This window comes from Mytilus edulis, chromosome 4, assembly GCF_963676685.1.
Source record: "Mytilus edulis chromosome 4, xbMytEdul2.2, whole genome shotgun sequence".
Taxonomy (NCBI): Eukaryota; Metazoa; Mollusca; class Bivalvia; order Mytilida; family Mytilidae; genus Mytilus; species Mytilus edulis.
Genome location: NC_092347.1, coordinates 97276903 through 97293096, shown reverse-complemented (window position 1 = coordinate 97293096; position 16194 = coordinate 97276903). Strand labels below are relative to the sequence as shown.

The 16194-nt window shown below is 34.2% G+C and overlaps 1 protein-coding gene across 1 annotated transcript; it reads right to left on the bottom strand.

The window, feature by feature from the left end:
* Positions 1-6913: 6913 nt before the first annotated feature.
* Positions 6914-7943, bottom strand: LOC139521635 (uncharacterized). The gene is made up of 2 exons (XM_071315116.1): positions 7737-7943; positions 6914-7336 (listed from the first exon to the last, which is right to left on the bottom strand). The coding sequence occupies exons 1-2, from the start codon at positions 7941-7943 to the stop codon at positions 6914-6916; spliced, it is 630 nt and encodes a 209-aa protein (XP_071171217.1).
* Between the last annotated feature and the right edge of the window lie 8251 nt (positions 7944-16194).

The window sequence follows — 16194 nt, the reverse complement described above, 5'->3', positions numbered from 1 at the left end:
AACACTCATTCTTTGTGGAAACAATCCATTTGAACCAGCTGCCAGATAAGGTAGTGTATGCTGATTCTATAGAGGCATTCAAAAGAACGCTTTACAGGAACACCGCCCACAACAACTGCGTTCTTCTCCACCATGTGAAAAAGCCTATATAGGATTTTACACGTTCCAATACAGATACAGATTCAATTTTGAGATATACAAAACTCAACCTAAAAGTATACAGCACACGACCTCAAACTAATGCTATACATTAATGGACCTAGAGATATAAAACACTCAACCTTAATATATACTGCACTGAATCTCAAGGTATATATCACACAGCCAAGAGGAACAGAGCTCTCTACTTCAGGATATAAAGCACTCAACATCAACGTATACAGCACTCGACCTGAAGGTATACAGAACTCAACCTCAATGTAAATTGCACTGAACCTTAAGGTATACAACGCCCAACATCAAATATAGCACAAGTACTCCTAGTATACAGCACTCAACCTCAAAGTATAAAACACTCAACCTCAATGTAAACATTACTCAACCTCTAGGTATACAGCACTCAACCTCAAAGTATACAGCTCTCAACCTCAAAGTATACTGCACTCGACCTCAAGGTATACAGCACTCAACCTTAAGGTATATAGACCTCAACCTCAAGGTATACAGCACTCTGTACTGCACTCAACCCCAAGGTATACAGCACTCAACCTCTAGGCATACAGCACTCAACCTCAAAGTGTACTGCACTCAACCTCAAAGTATACAGTACTCAACCTCAAAGTGTACTGCACTCAACATCAAGGTATACAGCACTCAACCTCAAAGTGTACTGCACTCAACCCCAAGGTATACAGCACTCAACCTCTAGGTATACAGCACTCAACCTCAAAGTATACTGCACTCAACCTCAAGGTATACAGCAATCAACCTTAAGGTATACAGCACTCAACCTCAAGGTATGCAACTCTTAAAAGCAAAAGCCTTGGGATTGAGTGCTGTATACCTTGAGGTTGAGTGTTGTATACTATGGCAAGCCGTTCTCGTCAAAACTATGTTTAAACCATTTTTCGAAAAAATTACACACTGAGAATTAAAAATTACACACTGAGAATTAAAAATTACAACTGAGAATTAAAAATTACACACTGAGATTTCATACAGACGCACTGAGATTACAAAAATGAAAAACACACACTGAGAATTGAAAATTACACACTGAGAATTGAAAATCACACTGAGATTTCAAAAAGACACACTGAGAATAAATAAACTGAAAACACACACTAAGAATAAATAAACTGAAAACACACACTGAGAATTTGAAATTACACACTGAGAATTCAAAATTACACACTGAGATTTGTGCGCACTCTTTATGCGCACATATCGATTAGCATACTTAATCTGAATCTATTACAAGCTTAAAACAACTAGGGGTCAGAACTCGTTAGTCCTTCGATTTGGTTCCAAATTATTTATAAAAAAAATTTAGAAATACAAGAACAAGAAAAATACACACTTACTCTTATTACAAAATATAACCAAATGGTGAAAAACTTTATTAAAACTATAAGAAAACATTGGAACAATCTGCAAAAAAACCAAAGAATGCAGTGAAAGTTTAACTCTGTATCTGTATGTATACGTTGAAGATACCAATTCTGGCTTTTACTCAACGGTCTCAAGTGTCTATTATAGCATATAAACGTAACAAAAATATAAAAGGTTACCTTGCAAAATCAGGGTAACAGTTGGAATACTTTTGAAAAATCTCGATACACTGGTAGTAATTATCTGAATTATAGGCATCAAAGTTAACTTATGAATATGAGCGATGTTAAGTCTTGAAATTTATTACGAATGTTGGTTGAAGGAATCCCATTTCATAATAATGTCAAGAGTTCTTGAGATCAAGATATTAATCTGTTGAATTATTCATCTCATGAATATTCATTAGTAATTTGCATATTAATCTCAGTGTGTATTTTTGAAATCTCAGTGTGTAATAAACAATTCTCAGTGTGTGTTTTTCAATTTATTTCATCTCAGTGTGTCTTTTTAAAATCTCAGTGTGTAATTTTGAATTCAGAGTGTGTTTTTTAGTTTTTTAAATCTCAGTGTGTAATTTTGATATCTCAGTGTGTTATTTTTGGTTTTTAAATCTGAGTGTGGTTTTTTTTCGAAAAAGGGTTTAAACATAGTTTTGACGAGAACGGCTTGCCATAGTATACAGCACTCAACCTCAAGGCTAACAGCACTCAACCCCAAGTTATACTGCACTCAACCTCAAGGTATACAACACTCAACCTCAAGGTATACAGCACTCAATCCCAAGGTATACAGCACTCAACCTCAAGGTATACAGCACTCAATCCCAAGGTATACAGCACTCAACCTCAAGGTATACAGCACTCAACCTCAAGGTATACAGCACTCAACCCCAAGATATACAGAACTCAACTTCAAGGTATACAGCACTCAACCTCAAGGTATACAGCACTCAACCCCAAGATATACAGAACTCAACTTCAAGGTATACAACACTCAACCTCAAGGTATACAGCACTCAACCCCAAGATATACAGAACTCAACTTCAAGGTATACTGCACACAACCTTAAGGTATACTGCACTGAACATGAAGGTATATAACACTCAACAGTAAGGTATACAGCACTCAACCTCAACATGAAAACGATTTTTCTCGTGAAACTGATAACTCCATATCAATATGAAATATAGTAGTACTTTGCTTGATCCGATCATATTAAGTAATGCTATACAATTTTCTTTTTCTGATGTACTGAATGTACCTGCTAACATCAGTGATCACGATGCCTCTATTATTTTTTTACAATGTCCAAAGTCCGAAACAAAGTCGTTTAAACGGGAAATATGATTATATGAAAAAAACAGATGTTGAAAAATTTTCAAATATGTTGAATGCAATTGAATGGAATGAACTATTTTCCAATGTTGAGGAAGTAGACGAAATGGTCACTATATTCACTGAAAAAATCCTCAGCATTGCAAGAGAGAGCATTCCAACCAAAATAGTAACTATACGTGGTAATGACAAACACTGGTTTAACAGTAATATCAGAAAAAAAAAATCGAATAAGGGATAGCTTACGAAAAAAATCAATTAAATCTAAAAAAGAAACGGATATTAAAAAATATAAGAAACAGAGGAATAAAGTGAATAATGTGAAAAAAGAAGCGAAAGAAAATTTTGAGAAAAACTTGGAAAATATAATATTAGATAACGCTTCAGATTCTAAGACTTATTAGAAAATTATGAAGATGCTGATTAAGCCAAATAGAGGATCTAATAACATACCCCCATTAAAAAATATTCCTTATGATGATCGTTTTGAGGAGTTCGCCGACAGAGACGACGAGAAATGCGACATTCTAAATAAGTATTTTTGTTTCATTTCATCGCTAGCAGATGTTGATGCTCAATTACCCGATTTCGACAAAAAAACTAACAATTTATTGAATGATATAGTGATTAGTACTAGTGAAATTGTTGATATCATAAAAACTATAAATCCAAAAAAAGCGTCAGGCCCGGATGTCATTAGTCATAAGATACTTAAAATTTGTCCCGAAAAAATTGCAATTCCATTATCCTTGCATCAGTGCAAATATCCTTCCTGCTGGAAGATTGTCAATGTTATAGCCTTATTTAAAAAGGGGGATAGTTTATTACCTTCCAATTATAGACCTATATCACTCATAAGTTGCATAGGCAAAGTCATGGAACGTGTTGTATATAAATATGTTTACAACCACTTACAAAGATTTAAATTAATTTACGAGTATCAATCGGGTTTTCTTCCTACATGTTCAATGGTTCACTAACTGTTAGAAATATATAATTGCATATTGAACTCACTTGAAAAGAAAGAGATAAGTTGTTTTGTTTTTTGCGATTTCTCCAGAGCCTTTGATAAAGTTTGGCATGATGGTTTATTACATAAAATGAAGGCTTATGGTATAAATGGAAATCTGTTAAAATGGTTTAGAAGCTACTTAAGTGATAGAAAACAAAGGGTGGTTATCAAGCAATCTTCTTCAAAACTTTGCAGTATTTCAGCTGGAGTTCCTCAAGGGTCGGTCCTTGGACCATTACTTTTTATAATATATATTAATGATATTGCAGAAAGACTTATTTCTCTGTGCAGACTCTTCGCAGATGACACATCGTTCAGCTGTGCGGATCGTGATGCTTTTCAAATAGAAACTGTGATAAACCATAATCTAGAAAAGCTGAACGAATGGTCCAAAAAATGGTTAATGTCTTTTAATCCAGATAAAACAGAAATTATGTTATTTTCTAATGTTGAAACCCCAGAAATGAACTTTATATTCAATGATAAAAATATACCTATTACAAATATTCATAAACATTTAGGGGTTACATTTAGCAATGATGCTAAATGGAATGCCCACGTTGATAATATTATCTTAAGCACGTCTAAACATATAAATATGCTAAGGAAGTTGAAATATAAACTGAGCAGGAAAAATTTAGAAAAACTCTATTTAGTTTTTATAAGACCTTTATTTGAGTATGCAAGTGATGTTTGGGATAATATTGGGGTAGGTTATGTCAATAAACTGGGGCAATTACAGCTCCAAGCTGCTAGGATAGTTACGGGGTTACCTATATTCACAAGCTCAAGGATTATTTATGAAGAACTTGGATGGGAAACATTAGCTGAAAGAAGAGAGAGAAGAAAAATCCAAATGTTTTATAATATTCAAAATAATAATGTTCCAGAATATTTGTCAAATTTAATTCCCCAAAAAATACAAAGTATGACGGTCTATCCTCTACGCAATGTAAATCGGATATCATTATTCCATTCTGCAGACTAGCATTAACTAATGATTCTTTTATTCCATCAACCATACGTCTTAGGAATAATCTTGATGATTCAACTCGTGATGTGGAATCAATTAATAAATTTAAAACTGAACTAAAAAACCGTTATCCTCAGAGTAACATATTTGTACCGAAGCAATATGAATTTGGAAATCGAAAATTGAATATAATTCTCACCCAACTTCGATGTTTTGCATCATCCTTAAACCATGATCTATATAGGGTCAATATTATTTCTGACCCTTCTTGCCGCTGTGGGGTTAATCGTGAAGATTCCTATCATTTCTTTTTTAAATGTATATTATATTCAGACATACGAAATAAAATGTTGGAAAGTTTGCGCTGGCTTCCAAATGATTGTAAAATTAACATAGAACTACTTACCTCGGGTAGTTGTCTTCTTTCTCTAGAGCAAAACCAAACCATTTTCAAAAATGTCTTTGAGTTTATTAAAAGTTCGGAAATATTTCAAATTGTCTAGGTAGCAAACCATGATCGCACACACATCATCATCTAAGTAAAATTTCTTCTCCCTTTTTTTTTGTCCTTTTTATTTTTTCGTTTTTTTTATTTGTTTTTTGTTGTTTTTTTTTTGTGTTTCTGTTTTCTAAATAATGATTTATTTCTTTATCTATTTTTTATTTTTACTATTATTTTTTTCTGTATTATTATTGTTTTCATTTTCTTCAATTTTCCGTCTTTTGATCCATATTTATATATATATTTACTAAATAGATATACCATTCTATACATGCATGCTCATACATATATTTTTGTATTATATTGCTATAAATGTTAAATGGAGAAGACCTCATAAGTCTGTTTGACTTGTGTCTTATCCAATTTGTACTTTAACAAATAAAATATGTTTAAACTAAACTCAACCTCAAGGTATATAACGCTCGACCTTAATGTATACAGAACTCAACCTAGAAGCATACCACACTCAACCTATACAATATGCGAAATATACAGCACTCAACCTACAAATACAAGAACTAAACAGCACGTACTCAACATAGACCGAGGGGATTCATTCATCAGTCCGAATTTTTATAAGATACATAGAGTTTAGTTGGTTAAAACTCCGTGCTTCAAACAAGAGCTGCAGAAGGCATAGTAGAGATGACCAGGATATTGACGAACGAACCTATCTCGACGAACGAACGTATTAGGAGCGGTAATTGTATGTTTACAAACGTACTTTAAACCAAAAGGTGTTGTTATGTTATGGTTAATACGTTTGAATTATATTCGGATGCAATCACGATGATAGAGAGAAATGCATTAAATATACCAGTTTTAAATGGTTTATATGATTTATCGATAAAAGACGTATACTAGTGTTAGTATGTTACGATATCATATAGTTGTTGAACGCATAGTGAAATGTACAACTCGCACAGGAGTATTCGAGTACACCGACAACTTTTACTATACTCATACAGATATGAATGCATAATTTAGATGCTCTGAAACAATATGTAAATGTGATGCTGTGAAATCGTTTCTTTTTAATTGGGTATTCAAGTTTTATATGTAATCTCGTCGATCAGTTTATATATAAAAAAAATGTATCGGGTTTTTTTTTTAACCCGTTCAAAAATGATTTTTTTTTTTAAATATAGGAGGTGGTTGAAAGGGTAGTATGAACAAAAATGTCCTGCATTTTATTTAGTGTAATCTCTGTCCTTTTTATTTTTCACTCTATTCGGTCCTGCCTTTATATATAAGACTCTGTTAAAATTTCTCAGTTCACTATTCGTGCTTGGAACAACATTATTATTTCAAAAAAAATATGAATCTTGATTGTTTTTTTTTATCTCAACAAGCTTATGACAAAAAAATACGTTATAGCCAATGCTCCGTGTTGAAGGCCGTACTTTGGCACATAATGGTTTACTATTTACTAATTGTATGGACATGGATGGAGAGTTATCTAATTGGCACTCATACCACATGCATTACTTGATAGAGAAAAAGAAAACGTAATCAACATATTTTATTTTCTTACAATAATTCAATTTGGGTAATTTTCACCAATATTATCAGCTCTCCGTTTTGACAACGCAGCACATAGCTCTACTATAGAGGCCATTTCCCATCTAGGATGCCTGTAAAGAGATCCAATCACCTTAAATGTCTTCAACTCTTTAATGACATGTTCGACGTACACCCTACGTTTCCTATGCATGCAATTGAATTTCCTTCTCCTTCGGCGTTCCTGCTGTGGTTGTCTCAAGATTTCAAGTGACTTATAAGGAGTCACTAGCGGAATATTATTTGGGTATATACTGTCGGCAAGGATGAAACAGTTGTTTGGAAAATCTAGCTCTAATCCAGGCCCAATGGGCTTAATTTGTTGATATGCAAAGGCGTCATTATCATGTCCTAGAAATCCCCCATGAATGTAACATATATTTTTTTCGTTGTCTATTATAACCTACAAAAAAAATCATAGTAATGGTATTCAAACAGAAACTAACAAGCCAAAAAAACAAAATACATAAAAAAACAAAAAGAAACAAAACGAAAATAAATGAGTTAAAGCGCACCCTTATATTTAAAGGAAGTAAATAATAAATATGTCTATTTGATATTTTAATTTCTTTCAAATATGAGAAGAAAACATACTTTGGATTTCTACAGGTAACATCCACAGTTTGTCAAAGATTCCGCGTTATATTTTTTTTCTCCGAATTGTACATATAATTAACATAGAAACAGAGAAGGTATGCTATTTGATTATAACACTGCACATGGGTGTCTTCGTATAGGTCCGCGTGTTAGATCTACGGAAGTAAAATGTAAGACCGTTCGTGATATATAAATAAAATAGTTACCTGTGTATGGAAACAATGATATTTGCGATGGCCACTGTAAAATTCTTCTTGAGGTTCCGTGCTAGGAATTAATATTTCATGAGATGTACCATCAATAGAAGCTAACACATTTGGCATTTCTGACCATTTTCCTATTTTTTGTTGCCAAGAGTTTACATCAGGCCATACAATCAATGGGCTACATGCTTCCCACAAAATCAGCCACATTGTATTCACAATTGATCCAACTAATGTATTACAAATTCCAAAGATTAGAGAAAGAATTGGATAGGTGGGGTACTGTCTGAGCCATACAAGCGTAAGCAGTAGCCGATTTCTTAAGTTTACATTTCTTTGACCGTTTCGCAATCCTCCAACTCTTGGTAAAATTAACACAAATAGTTCTTCAAACGACTGGACAGTTTCACCAGAAATTCTCCAAAAATCGTACGGACGAGAAATTAATGTACCATAGACATCTTTTATAACCAGTAAATCTTGGTTTTCATTTTCAAGAATTCGTGATCTTATGCTGAAGTTATAAAATGGAAGAGGCATACGAAGTTTTCTACGGTAAAAATCATATTGGGTGACCAAAAGTAAAAATGCAAAGTTTTGTTCATCCAATAAGTATGGTAACGGTGGTGGTGTTTGCATTTTCAAATGCATAAACAACATTATGATCATAGAAAATAACCTCCTTTGTCGCTGATTCATCGTTATAAATCTTAGAATTACATGTACCTTTTTTAATCACAAGGACAAAAAAAAACCACACGATTTTGTACCACGTGAGACTAGTTTGGATTCGCCCATTCCATTTCAGTATTGAATGGGATATATCGCATCAATTTAAATATCAAGTAAAATAAAAATAAAAAAATATATGTCATTATAAAAATAGTGCTCAACTTGCACTCCCCAAACTCAACATACCCCCTCAAAATGTTCACAAATTGCAAATGAATAAATTTTCAGTATGATAAATCATTTGTATCGCACCCCTAAAAAATCTATATACATATACAAATATACCACGTATACGTATACCACGGGCTTCTCACTTTCATTTCACTAACGAAGCGTGTAGGATGGCAGAGAAAACGAGAACTCATGTTGATGTATCCATAACTGAGCAAATTCTAATATTGCAATCATATAGTGCAAATCGGTGCAATTGGCCAGTGGTATTAGCAGATGTAAAAAAGGGGATCGAAATGCTTCCAGAGGCTGCACAAACATTGTACAAAGAAGGGGCATTTCACAAACTAAAAAGAAGGATGTCTGATCAAGTTAAAAAACTGACAAAAGAAGGAGCTTGTGGAGGAAATGAGGAGCTGGTTGGCCTAGCAGAGGAAATAAAGACCAATGACACCAGATATTCACAAAAGCATCATCCGGCCGTGAAAAGACAATTAGCCAAGAAGGTTTGTAAAATAAGCTGTTCTGTCGTAAGGAATTTAATATAAATATCAATATAGCTCCGTGTACATAGGCGGATTAAGGGGGAGAGGGGGCCCGCCCCCCTCTTTTTAAGAAAAAAAAATGATTGCTTATATAGGGAATCATTGAAGCGTGTCTGGGGCAGGCCCCCTCTTATGCAGTCAGTGGACCCTTACTTAAGACAATTTCTAGATCCGCCAGTGTCTTTATAATTAGATTGTTAAATCTAGTTCATACTTTATTATAAGCCCGTAAAACGTTAAACTTTGCATTGTAAATCGAACACGCCGTTATATTTTTGATAACTTGCCTATACAGATTATGGATGTCCAAAGTAAACATGTTTTAAACTTTCATATCTATGTATTTATCCAGTTTACACCGAAGTTATACTAATATTTGTGAACATTTGAGAATATTAGAAAAAAATTTAAACTATATGCATTTACGGGGACGACCATTTGAAAATAAATAAATCATTAAAAAAAAATCCTCTTATCCCCCTTCAAAAATTAAATGTGTGTTCCCTAAGGCGTATTTCAGTATTTTCAAATACCATACGAGTTTTTGTTTTATTTGAAAAAGTAAGTTTTTCAAAAATTTCAAAATTTAACGAAAACCAAGAACAATACACAAGTTAATACAAGCCGATTTTAATGTCAGGCATTTTAAAAAAAAATCTGAAACAAGCGTATTTTGCAAAGTAAGTTAAATTAATATGTTTCATTTTTAAACTATTAAGGTTTGAATTATTTTGCTTGGTTTTGTTAAATTTTGAACTTTTTTTAAAATGCATATATTTTTATTTCATAGGCAGGTGCTGTACAACAGGCAGATGCAGTACAACAGGCAGGTGTTGTACAACATGCTGGTGCAGGACAACAGGCAGATGCAGTACAACAGGCAGCTGCACCACAACAGGCAGCTGCACCACAACAGGCAGATGCAGTACAACAGGCAGCTGCACCACAACAGGCAGCTGCACCACAACAGGCAGGTGCAGTACAACAGGCAGCTGCAGCACAACAGGCAGGTGTACAACTTGCTGACATTGACCATAGACAAAATGCAATTATTGTTAATGTTGATGATGGAGAAGAGGAGGCTATACCACCACCGCCAAAGAAAAAGACATCAGATTTGGCAAGGGAGGCGTACATGCATTATTCAGAAAGCATCAAGAGATCTAAGAAGTTAGAAGAAAAGCTTGATCGCTGTATGGACAAGTTTTTGTCAGATTAAAAAACAATGTACAAAAAAAATGTAATACTCCTAGAAATTGTCTTTTTACTTATTCTTTCACAAGTACAAATAAAATAAGTCCGTTATTTGTAAACTGTTTAAAAGTGTCCTTTAAAATGTTTGCTTGTTTAAAGCGCACACGAGCCGATGTCACCACTGGGCGTCTTTCGTCTGTACGTTTGTTCGTTGTCCGTCCGTCTGTTAATTTTTCACATTTTTATCAAATCATCTGAAGCAATTTAGTCAAACAAATTCAAGCGTTGGTGGAATGGTTCTTGAGGTTTTTCTATGAATTATCCAAATGTTGAATGATCCTGGTCTCGATCTTATATTACAGTCGATTTCATTGAGTGTGTAGGTAAAAATAGTATGTATGGTTAACTTGCTTGCTAGCTGAACTGTGAAGTCATTATTAGGTAAGATAAACTAAAGAGTAGACTTGTCCGACAGATCACCAATCTATCTGTCTGTAGGACTAGGCTACTTCGAAAGGAGGGTAGTAAACCTTAAATAATATTGACTTCATTGTTTAGCTAACAAGCCAGCAAACCAAAGATTCTACCTTTACCTACACACTCAATGCAATCGGCTGTAATTCTGAGTAAAAAAATGAGCGGAAAACAAATATGTAACACAATAACAAACGACAACCACTGAATTACAGGCTCCTGACTTGGGGACAGACAAATACATACATAATGTGCGGGGTTAAACATGTTAGCGGGATCCCAACCCTCCCCTAACCTGGGACAGTGGTATAACAGTACAACATAAGAACGAACTTTTAAATAAATATTTTTAAATAAAATTCAGAATGGAAATGGGGGAATATGTCTAATAGACAACAACCCGACCAAAGAGCAGATAACAGCCACCAAATATCTTCAACTTCGCGAGATATCCCGCCTCAGTTGGCCCCTCTAAAATTATGCACTGGTTCAGTGAAAAAAGGACGTCATGCTAGGCTCCAACACATATAAATGAACTAAAATTAAAAAATGCATACACGACTAACAAAGTCCAGAAACTTGGGACAGGCGCAATCATGCGGCTAAGTTAAACATGTTTTCTGAGATCTCAACCCTACCTTATACCGCTAGCCAATGTAGAAAGTTGGTGGGTGGGTAGATTCTCGTTTACACACCTACATGGAGGAATTATATTGCAGTCCATCAGTTTTCAAAAAGTAACAGGTCTTCACTTAGGAGTTTCGGCGAGAAAAGAAAACAAGATTTCAAATCAAAAATAAATTATATCAATATGGTAAACTTTGATATATATGCTTTCACCCTTTTATACCCCTCCAAAACACTTTCAGGACCTCAAATTTTAAAAATATCGAGTGCACCTTTTTCTATTATAGCAAATATTTAATTATTAATGCTTTGAGTAGGCTAATAAACAGGTAATATTTCTTTAAACTACATGCGGAACCATGCAATTTATTTCACTTCGGAGATTTTATGTTGGATTAATTCATTAATATGTATAAACTACCGCTCCCGCTTCGTACGATTCGTCAAGTTACGCTTTCGTACGTTCGTTCGTCAATATCCTGGTCATCTCTAGTAGAAAGCATTGACCTCGAAGAATATATTTTTTATGTTTTATCTATATTTTATTTTTTTATAAGATAGTGTCTCGACCTCATATGAATAAAAAACGTAAAAAATAACTAAACTACTAAGTAAATGAAAACGGAAATTGGACCGGATCAGAATTGGAGTTGTACTATATATTTGAACCTTCTGATTGGCCTAAGCGACACATTATCCAGAACGAGTTGAATTTATGAATATTTTGGCATAGAAAATAGTGTCACACCTTTAAGATTTGTTTTTTGTTTACATTTTCGTAATACAAAATCAAAACTGTCATTTCGTGCCTACATGAATAGAGAATTGTTAACTCATTAATTTTCGATTGCTTGCTTTTGCTGAGAAGACGGCGGAAGTAGACGACGCTTTACTTCACAAAAAATAAATCCTGGAATACTTAGAAGTAATGATGTATTGCAAGTAACTTCGCTTTTATTGCAGTCCTTTGTCAAGAAAAGTGACGAAAGGTATGTGAAATTAGAACCCATACATAATCAACACGAATTCTATAGCTATTGTCATTATAAGCAATAAACCTCGTTCTGAGATATAACCATCAATAACAACTACGTTACATATTACCCTGAAGTAATCTAATAACACGCGAAGTAGCGGAATTAATTTGACACTTTAATAAAGGAAGATGTGAGCTATATGTCAATAAGACGACAACCCAACAAAACAATAAAACCATATATGACATATCAGTATAATTGAAATGTATCTGATTCGGATAAAAATGTCATGCCGGACAGATCCGGATGCGGTTTTATTCTAAAATTATGATGCAAAAATTTCTTCTGAAATTCGATTTTATCTGTTTTGCATTTTTAGAAATTTAGGCACTCGAAGAAAATTTTAATTCGATTTGATTTTATGAAACTCGTGACATTTATTGCAATACACCGTTGTATACGGAGTAATACACTTATAATGATGTAATAAAACAATTCTTGAACATTTGTTTAGCCTTAATTTGTTAACATGCATGACATGAACTCAAAATATAATCTGATAAAGTATCTAATTGAAAGTTATCAAAACACACCCTATACATGAGTACGTTCTTAAATCATTTAAGTCTCAACAGTGGAATATAATTTTGAGGACTTAATTTGCAGTTCACGGCAGATCTTTTATTGTCTCTGTTTAGTTTATTAAATGCAACTACTGTTCTGAACTCGATTTAGATCTTAAGTTGACATATTGTAGAGACATTTATATTGTAAAACACTTTATGGATTTGATGTTGGGTTGCTGTCCGAGCTCTCATCCATGGAGAAACGGAACATTGTCATTTATTTTTTCTACAAAAGATACACAAATTATATAAAATAACAAGTGTATGCACAAAAAAGAGCGCATGCACAGATAAAGATTAAATGATCAAACAGAGCGCACGCACTAAAAGAAAAGCGAATGCACAGAAATTGATATACCAAATAATGAACACTATAGCGAAGATACATTTTATAATTTTAGAACTCTCACATGTAAAAGAACAAGTTACAACTTCCTATGTCAAGTTTTTATGACCGATTCTGCCACTTATTTGTAAATCTTTATTGCCAAACTTTTGACTGTAATCGTTCATGAAGGTTAATTACAAAAAATACACCAAACTGAAAAAAAAACAACATCGTCTCCATAAATGGTATTTAAAAATCTCAATAAAATACAATTGGGCCATTACCAGACAACTTAATTATAAGACTGGAGTAACATCCGCAAATTAGTTGATGTTTTGAATTCATGCCATGCTTTTATAATATACATTTTCAGAAATTCCAAGCGGATACATTTAATGTATCCTGAAAAATTACGGTAGCTACTAAGCGTTCTGGATTGAAAATGTAAATTATCGTTTTCAAATAAAAAAAAATTGCTTCGCTTTACATTTTATATGTAAGGTGTAAGAAAAAAAGGAACTTTAAGTTAAGATGGGTTTTAATATATTCACAAGAACAAGTTAGAACAAGTTAGAACAAGTTGGCGGAGCATAGTTAGCATAGTAGTGATGTTCTGTTTGAAAACATTATTGTAAATGACTTCCTCAGGCATAAACAAAATAGTTTCAAGCAGATGGAATAAATAGACCAATGGCCAGAAAATGAACCTGCTTGATTGATATTTATATACTTAGATGTTATTTAGAAGACATATTTATGTGTTTCCCTTCTTGATTGATGTCATATTAATTTGTTGTTTAGAATATGTAGATATGTTTGTGCACTCTTTGATATGTTTCTCATAGAGTACAGTTCAAATGATTAAATCTCCATGTATGGAAAAAAGATAATCATTCGTAGCTAATACCTTAACAAAATTCATAACATTTAAATTAAGTTTTCAGTTTACGACCTGGGGTGGGTGTTCTCGAAAGTATCTAAGATTCGTCCTAAGACACATTCTAAGACCAATTTTAGGATGGACTTATGCTCATCTTATTACACTCTTTAAGTTGTGTCTCGAAGCTATCTCAGATGCATCCTATTATGTTGGAACGTCCTAAAGATATCCTATATTTAACACTACATTATGACTTTTGATACTGTTGATGTCACCTATAGTAATATGTACGCAATACTGTAATTTGGACAGCTTTTACAAAAGTTACTTTATTTTGATTTTTGACCATCCTGACAGTTATAAAGTGCTAAATAATCAACATAATGGATACAAGGTTAACTCAACCATTGAAGAGGCGAAAAGTGGCTCAACCTCAAACTAATTGCAACAGAAACAATGTACATCAATTTCATTGGATACCTGGTTGTGACATATTAAAAATCGGCGTTTCACAGACCACTGAAAATTTGTGTTTTTGGGGTAAAATGGGGATTTTTATGTAAAAATCGCTAAAAACTGGAAAAATTAAAAGGAAATGACTGTACCATGACCGTAATGCCAGTAAGTAATAAAATTGAGAATGGAAATGGGGAATGTGTCAAAGAGACAACAACCCGACCAAATAAAAAACAACAGCAGAGGGTCACCAACAGGTCTTCAATGTAGCGAGAAATTCCCGCACCCGGAGGCGTCCTTCAGCTGGCCCCTAAACAAATATATACTAGTCCAGTGATAATGAACGCCATACTAATTTCCAAATTGTACACAAGAAACTAAAATTAAAATAATACAAGACTAACAAAGGTCAGAGGCTCCTGACTTGGGACAGGCGCAAAAATGCGGCGGGGTTAAACATGTTTGTGAGATCTCAACCCTCCCCCTATACCTCTAACCAATGTAGTAAAGTAAACGCATAACAATACGCACATTAAAATTCAGTTCAAGAGAAATCCGAGTCTGATGTCAGAAGATGTAACCAAAGAAAATAAACAAAATGACAATAATACATAAATAACAACAGACTACTAGCAGTTAACTGACATGCCAGCTCCAGACTTCAATTAAACTGACTGAAAGATTATGATTTCATCATATGAACATCAGGCACAATCCTTCCCGTTAGGAGTTTAGTATCATACCATCATAACATATATGAGAACATAACCCGTGTCATGCCAACAACTGTTTTTTAGAAATAAATGTGTCCAGCTCCGACGCAAAGACCCCATCAGTGACTCAATACCAACGCCAAAACACGCAATCCCCAACAACCCGACAACAGCATCGCAACCCCATCCCCTCTCAACAAGTCCACTCAAAGGCCCCGCAAGCCCCCGAGGCGAACACCGACACCCCTGTGCCCCATAAAGAACATCACCATAAAAAAATGGATGTGAAATACCTGAACGCACCAGAAGTCTGCACGTTGAGCTACATCTACGAATGATGTCCCCATACCGATGACAAAATTTAACAAATGTCTTGACCAGTCTGTGATATCGAAAACCCTGGTGTAACAATTTCTCAGCAACACACAAACCTCTCTCGTTAAAATCGAAAACACCGTTACACACACGAGCGAATCGTACAAGCCGAGACATACAAATACCGTAAGATGGTGACAAGGGAACGTCACCATCTAAAAACGGATAATTAACGATAGGAAATGAAAAATCATCCCCTCTATCATAAATTCCAGCACTCAGCTTTCCATTAGTGATATAGACACCAAGATCGAGAAAAGGGCAGCGGTCACTGTCAGCATCAGCTCTATCCAAAGCAAGCTCAACAGGACAAATTTCATTAACATACACACCGAAGTCGTCACCACTGAGAGCCAAAATATC

What these genes read in the sequence shown, in the direction of transcription:
- LOC139521635 (XM_071315116.1), bottom strand. Translation starts at nt 7,943, where the DNA reads ATGTGGCTGATTTTGTGGGAAGCATGTAGCCCATTGATTGTATGGCCT. An exon ending in ATCATTGTTTCCATACACAG is followed by an intron (nt 7,337 to 7,736) that starts GTAACTATTTTA and finishes TTTTTTTTGTAG; the next exon opens with GTTATAATAGACAACGAAAA.